The 7,095-nt window shown below is 34.4% G+C and overlaps 1 protein-coding gene across 4 annotated transcripts; it reads left to right on the top strand.

Moving 5' to 3' along the window:
• The first annotated feature begins 255 nt into the window (after positions 1 to 255).
• Positions 256 to 3,528, top strand: LOC133297879 (ubiquitin-conjugating enzyme E2 28-like). Of its 4 annotated transcripts, none has more exons than XM_061497106.1 (5): positions 256 to 340; positions 856 to 973; positions 1,962 to 2,089; positions 2,858 to 2,962; positions 3,215 to 3,528. In XM_061497106.1, the coding sequence occupies exons 2-5, from the start codon at positions 904 to 906 to the stop codon at positions 3,356 to 3,358; spliced, it is 447 nt and encodes a 148-aa protein (XP_061353090.1). In that variant the 5' UTR covers positions 256 to 340; positions 856 to 903; the 3' UTR covers positions 3,359 to 3,528. The 4 variants fall into 4 exon arrangements, with proteins under 4 accessions (XP_061353090.1, XP_061353093.1, XP_061353091.1 ...); XM_061497109.1 differs by having other exon boundaries at positions 1,959 to 2,089; XM_061497107.1 differs by having other exon boundaries at positions 268 to 340; positions 894 to 973.
• Positions 3,529 to 7,095: the final 3,567 nt, after the last annotated feature.

The raw sequence follows: 7,095 nt of genomic DNA, 5'->3' as shown, positions 1-7,095 counted from the left end.
ATAAAATTCAATTCAGCCTTTTTGAGTTCATCTGAAACCAACAACAAAATCATTGAATTATCATTCTAAAAGAAATAAAAAAGAATAAATTTAATGCTAGCATAACAAAACAGTTACAAGAAATTCCTATGAAAAAAATAAAATAAAACAAATATAACCTATTTTTATAAATATAATAAATTAAAAATATAAAAAAAAAAATTGAAAAATTTGTTTTACCAACCTGCATAGTAGGTATCCAATGGACGCACAACATTATATATGAAAACAGTCTCATCAGTGTCACCCTTCCACCCTTCAACGCTTTGCTCTCTCTGATTTCAAACCCTAGGACTGCAAGGTTCGCTACGAATCTCTGTGCCCTTTTCGATTCTCTTTCTTTTGATCATTCCGTGCTGTCTGTTCCTCCCTTTGCAACACTTGCTTTGGGGGTTTGTTTTGTGTGATCGGATTTTGATGAAAGAGGAATTTTATTTTTGGGGTTTTTCGGGTTTAATCTCACTTTTTCCTTTTACCCTTTTGTTTGTTGATTATTTTTACTTTCTTGCTTTTTGCAACGGCACTGGCAGTTTTTTTTGTTTGTTTATTTTTCTTATTTCAAAATTTTAATAGTTGGTCGTATGGTTCAAATTCTGGGTTTCAGTGAGCTATTTTTCTAGGGGGTCCTTTTATTTTATTTTATTTTTTTGGTAAAAATCTAGAAAGCATTCTAGATTATCATGTGTACTCTCACTTTGAATCGGCTAGTATGCTATTTTGTGTAAATTTGATAAGCTGTTTTAGAAATAATTTTTTGCTTTAGAACTTATAATTATCATTTCACACTCTTCTTTTTTTTTTTGGGTTAAATTTTAGAAGTGAGAAACCTGAAATTTGTGTCTTAAACTTAGTAGTACACTTGTGATGGCTTCAAAACGCATTACTAAGGAGTTGAAGGACCTACAGAAGGACCCTCCTGTTTCCTGCAGCGCTGGTTTGTTTGCACTGACATTCATTCTCTCTCTCTCTCTCTCTCTCTCTCTCTCGCTCTCTCACACACACACACACACACACACACACACACACACATATAGTCCTGTTGTTTCAATAGCTCAGAACCATGTGTAGTTGTGTACATATATGTGCAAGCTGAAAAATTAATATGTTCTGTTGGTACTTCTAGATCATTCTACTTTCTCATGTGTGCAAATGCATTTCTCATATATTCTTTTTTGACTCCTCGTAATCTGTTATCTCTTCCATTTATTTGTCATTTGGAAAATGATTTGTGATTATTAAACGTTCCATACGGTTTAACTTCTCTTAACTGATTGAAAGTGGTTTATTTATGGTTGAATTACTTTATACCTGGACGAGATGCAAAAATATTCTTTTGAGTAAATTGAGATTTGTTTGAATTTGAGATATAATACAATGAGGGAAAGTTGTTTTATATGGGTTTGGATTGTACAAATTTACACCATTTTGCTTGCATGGTATGGAAATGTGAGAGCACAGTAGTAGTGAAGTAGGATACTGTTGTGAATGAAGTAGGAAATGTGAGGGTAGCAGGGTGGCTAGTGACAACATTTGTGAATGGAGCTTTAAAAAAGAAAGAAAGAGAGAAAACATTTGTTGCGATAATAGTGAAGTAGGATACTGTTGCAGAATGCATAAGGATTAGGGATGGAAAAAACCTTGGGTTGAGAATAGCAGAAGCTATATGTAGATTTGAATTGGTTTGGAACTTTTGACTGCTGGTTCATGTTGCCAACTGCAACAATAAAGTAGAGTTTGGATTGGTTGGGATGAATACAGAGTGATACAAATGAAAAGGAATTAATGAAAATGAGTTAGATATATAATAAATGTATGGCATGTATTATAATATTTTATATTTAGGTATATATCTGCACCAAGTGCCAAGCATACTCTTGTATAAGAAGGTTATCATGATTCTTATGTATTCTACACTCGAGCAGGCCCTGTTGGTGAAGACATGTTTCATTGGCAAGCTACAATTATGGGTCCAGCCGACAGTCCTTATGCTGGTGGTGTATTCCTAGTGACCATTCACTTCCCACCAGATTATCCATTTAAGCCTCCAAAGGTAACTAACTAGGCCTAAGCTAACGTGTTGGATTCAAGTGCTTTCTTGCTATCTCTGTTACAGTATGAGCATAAAAGAGATTGATCATCTTATTCAATTTCTTATGGGATATTGTATTGAAAATTGAAATTAATATGTATTTTGGCTGAAATATTTGACTCTAAAAAAATTGAATTGCTGATTTTGCAGTTTTAATTGTTTTTTGACAAATATTCTCCTGTAGTTTGTGGCATGCCATGACATTGATTTCAACCATTGTCCATTGTCAGAATAATATTGAGATATGATCTCTAATTAATGCTTTTGTTACGAAACTAATATCAAAACAAGACCCTCTGTTACGATGCAATTGCAAGGTATGGGACTTGGAGTCCCACATTGAAACATAGGGTTTTGATGTGGGGTTTATATAGACTTTGGGCTCTCCTACCTTACAAGCTATATTTTGAGGTGAGGTTCTCCCAAGGTTCGTATCACCATCCATGTCATTGACATGAACTAAACCAGATATTTGAATATGTAGGTGCAAGTGATAAAGAGTCCCTTTACATCTTTAGTTTTGTATGGTAGCTTGGTGAAGCATTTATGGTCCTCTATCTGATATTGCTTTGTTGTAAATTTTTAATGTTTAACTTTTGACCTTTTTATTATGTTATAACTTTTCTTTGAGGCCTGAAGTATGTCTTAGGCATGTTTCTTTGATCTTGGGTCGAAAAAATGTCGGTAGTTTGGGTTGGGAAAAGTATTTACAATGTGGTGTTTTTGTAGGTCTCCTTCCGAACGAAGGTATTTCACCCTAACATAAACAGCAATGGAAGTATCTGTCTTGACATTCTGAAAGAGCAGTGGAGCCCTGCTCTTACAGTTTCCAAGGTAAGTCTTCATAGTTGTCACTTATTCCTTGTACGGGTCTCTTTGCGTAACCTCCCAAATTTTTTGATAAAAATCTAAGTATAGGAAAATAATAAGTAACTTTTATTGAGTTTTGAATTTTCATAGAAAGAAAATAGTGGAAAATGCAGGAATGTTTTAACCATCTCACTTGATTATAGCAGTGAAATTTACCAGCCATTGCCATAGATATTTATGTATTCAGACTTCCATTGACATTGCAATTTGTGGCAGGTGCTACTGTCAATTTGTTCCCTTCTGACAGATCCTAACCCCGATGACCCTTTGGTCCCTGACATTGCCCACATGTACAAGACTGACAAGGCCAAGTACGAGAGTACTGCCCGTTCTTGGACTCAGAAATATGCCATGAACTAGGAGATATGCTTATGGTTGGTTCTAGTGTGTAAATAAAGTTGTGGGGATGTAAGTTGTTATATACAAACAAATATAGTGCTTCCGCATTGATTTTATAATAATTCGAACTTGGGAAATGTTTAGGTTTATTTAAAGGTTGATATATCAGTATTAGTTTATGCTTGCCTTCATATTTGCTCTTGAGATTTCGATTTGACCACTACTTTTTCGAATCGTGTAGTTTACAAACCATGCTTTTCATCCCCACTAACTATTTATTAAGATGTTATTAGTGTCATACTATTTACCATTATACTATTATTTTCGATATGATGGTAATTTTTAATATTTTTAGTAGGAGCCTTTTCCTTTTAATTTGGGTGACTCTTGTTTCCATACGTTAGCTACTAGGGGTGTTCGCGGTCTGGATTGGATCGGTTTTGGAAGCAAAATTCATCCGATCCAATCCCTTCGGTTTAGATTTTTTTTCAAATCCGATTCGATCCAATCCAATTTTTTTCGGTTTAGATTGGATCGGTTTTCGGTTTTTTGAATATCCTAAAATTAGTTTCATGATTATTGTACAAATAACATCTTTTGTACATATTGGCTTTGTAAAAAAAAAAATTGAAATACAAAAATATCACTAAACAATACTATAGTTGATGAGACACGACTAAGTTTTTTTTTTTGGTTTAGTTGATGAGTTAATGGGTCTTGAGTTTAGAAATTTTTGGGCTATGATTGGAGAAAGGACAAGTAGGTAGAGGATAATTAATATATTGGATCGGTTTGGATTGGATCGATTTTCATCAACCCATCCGAAAACCGATCCAATCCAATTATAATTTGCGGTTTTCTTTCGGTTTCCGATTTTTCGATTTTCGATTTATTCGGTTATCGGTTTTTCGGTTCGGTTTTCGCGGTTTGAATCGGTTTGGATCGGTTGATGAACACCCCTATTAGCTACCGTTAAAATATGGGATTATCAAGTATCATGTTATAGGATTTTTAGCTTCCTTCCAGCTGACCTTTCGATTAGTGTGAAGTTGTTGTTTCAGTTTTTATTTTATTAAAAAAACAATTGATCTTATAATTGATGTGTCTGTGACATGATGGACCGAGTTTATTGTTACAGGACACTAGTAAATCCCTTAAAATATATCTAAAAGGAATAACTTCCTACATCATCATCGAAGTTCCTATTTAAATTTTTCCTGTGTTTCTACCATAATGTCGTTGTTGGGTCAGCAAGTTTTCCCAGTCGATTCATGCAAATTCGACTACAAGAAAATGTGTGTTTTGCGACCGATGATTCGCGACGGTCAGTGGCCAACCGTTTGACGACGGCTTTTAGCGATGGTTATAAACTGACGCAGAATATTTAATTTGTCGACGGTTTGAACCGACTCAGTTTAAAGACGGTTACAAACTGACGCAGAATGTGACATTTAAGGCGGTTACCAACCGTCGTAGAATATAAATTTCATAATGGTGGATGTTTTAATGAACAATGGGACTTAGTATGATTTGAACACGCTATACATCGGAGGAATTTCAACCGTCGTTGATTCCTTCCCGACTATTTAATTAGCAACAGTTGGTTAACCGTCGCACTACGACTTTAGCGACGGTTATAACCGCCTCAAAATGGTAATTCAACCGCCGCAAAATACACCTTTTCTTGTAGTGTTCGTCTCCAATTAGACAGACTCCTTTTAAAGTGAAGGTTGCACTTTAAAAAAAAAGAATGTAAATTTATAGTTGTTCATTGAAATATTGAAGAATATTAATAATTATTGTTATATAAATTACTTGTATCAATCATTGGTTTTTTTTTCTCTGCATTTGACTGGACTGGAGTTTAGTCACGGCCATCATGGGAGCGGGCTTGAGACTAGAGTGGCTGTGGTCGCGTAAGTTTTTCCACTTCTAACTTTATCGGACAAGATGGCGACGGTTATGAGTGTCACCAAGGAGTATATTTTTGCTGCAATGGGATAGATATTCCTTTATAAAAAAAAAAAATATATGAAAGAAAATAATTTTAAAAATAGAGGTAGTGTAAATGTGTTACTTTTTTTCCCCATATTTAATAAAGGATGTATCGAGTGGTTGATGATATATCTGTCGTACTGATTTATGGTTGTAGGTTGCGTGATTAGGAGGTGATGGGTTTGGTTTGACTACTAGTTTGATGTATCGAAAGAGTCTTCATATAGTCACACTATTTTAGACTCTGTGAATTGTGGATATAATTTTTGAAGCAGATTTGCTTTATCAAATACGTTTTAACAAATATGTTTTAAATTTCTAATATTCCATGCAGTAGTCGACAATGTTGATTGTATGATTCATCATCCTTAAGTGTCGTTCGTATTGTAAGAGTTTTTGTATAGCCATGCTATCTTGGACTCTGTGCAATGTGTATTTCATTCTTGAATCAAAATTGCTTTATCAAATACATTTTAATAAATATATTTTAAATTTCTTATATTGCACTCGACGATCTACAACGTTGATTGTATGCAACATCACTTTACTAGTTTAGAAGATAGGAGTGGTAACTTGGAGGTTGGATACAGACAGGCTCTTGCGACCGTGGATAAATTTGCTGCAGCTGAAGATGACGACGACGAGGAGACACACTTAGAGTAGTTTAGGGTTGTTTTATGTTTGTAGTGTTGTTTTACGATGCTAATGTATTTTGATATTTAAATTGTATGGTATGTACTAATAACTATGTATTGAACTTTTATTAATGATATTTGTCGGTGCAAAAGAGATGAGGTACAAACAATAAACGACTTCTGTCAGGCTTGCAGCTATGGGGTAAATGAATTAATCAAATCAACACCCAAAAGAGAAGGATTCCAAAGACTGTGCAGGTATGAGACTGTACAGTTGAGGATAACTTATAAGAATTAATTGATACTACCTATACTAACAAGATGCATCTACTTTTCGGTAGCACATAACTTAAGAACTCCATAGTTAAGCGTGCTTAACTTGGAGCAATTCTGGGATGGGTGTCCTCCAGTGAAGTTTTCCCAAAAAATGTGAGTGAGGGTAAAATACCCTGAAAAGTCTCGTGTTAGTTTGAGGGGACAATCATTCATCTTGCAAGCGGCCGAGCGTTACAATATTGATATGCGGCTTAATGTTCATTTGTGTTTCTTCTTTTAATTTATGCATTATTTTATGAAATTAAGCTTAAAATGGATGTTGATGCTACTATTACAATTTAGACGCACAAATAATCAACTTAAATATGAAAATAGATTCATATGACATTACATGGATTTTTGTATCAATCAAGAATCAAGTTTTCAAATTGATATATTGGAACTATCCATTAAACTTGGTATGAAATGGATGAGGACCATCCACAATTTTTATGGACCCAGAAAGGGCCATCCCAAGTCCAAATATAGGAGTACATGGCAATATAATCATGTCTGCATCATTATTGAACCAAAATTGTTGGACATGTGGCTTCAATACTCAAGAGGGAGGTGAATTGAGTTTTACAAAAAAATTTCGCAAAGTGCCTCCTTTGTTATTTTAAAGACTATTTCTTCAATAAAGTGATTTAATAAAGAAAAAATTTAAGTGTGAGAGCAAGTGTAGTGATGAACAAAGTAAGCAAGCGAATATAAAAAGACAATCTAAAATGCAATTTCAATACTTAAATAAAGAGGTTAAGGTTAGAGAAATTGCAAACTAGATGTATCCTGATTCGGTCACCACCACCGTGA

The sequence above is a fragment of the Gastrolobium bilobum genome, unplaced genomic scaffold, assembly GCF_033153095.1.
Source record: "Gastrolobium bilobum isolate Gb01-03AN ecotype WA unplaced genomic scaffold, APGP_CSIRO_Gbil_v1 utg19275, whole genome shotgun sequence".
NCBI classification, from domain to species: domain Eukaryota; kingdom Viridiplantae; phylum Streptophyta; class Magnoliopsida; order Fabales; family Fabaceae; genus Gastrolobium; species Gastrolobium bilobum.
This window is presented reverse-complemented; position numbering and strand designations above follow the sequence as displayed.

Coding starts and splice junctions, on each gene's coding strand:
- LOC133297879 (XM_061497109.1), top strand. CDS start 904: ATGGCTTCAAAACGCATTACTAAGGAGTTGAAGGACCTACAGAAGGAC. Junction 974..1,958: donor TCCTGTTTCCTGCAGCGCTG/GTTTGTTTGCAC, acceptor TCTACACTCGAG/CAGGCCCTGTTGGTGAAGAC. Junction 2,090..2,857: donor ATCCATTTAAGCCTCCAAAG/GTAACTAACTAG, acceptor GTGTTTTTGTAG/GTCTCCTTCCGAACGAAGGT.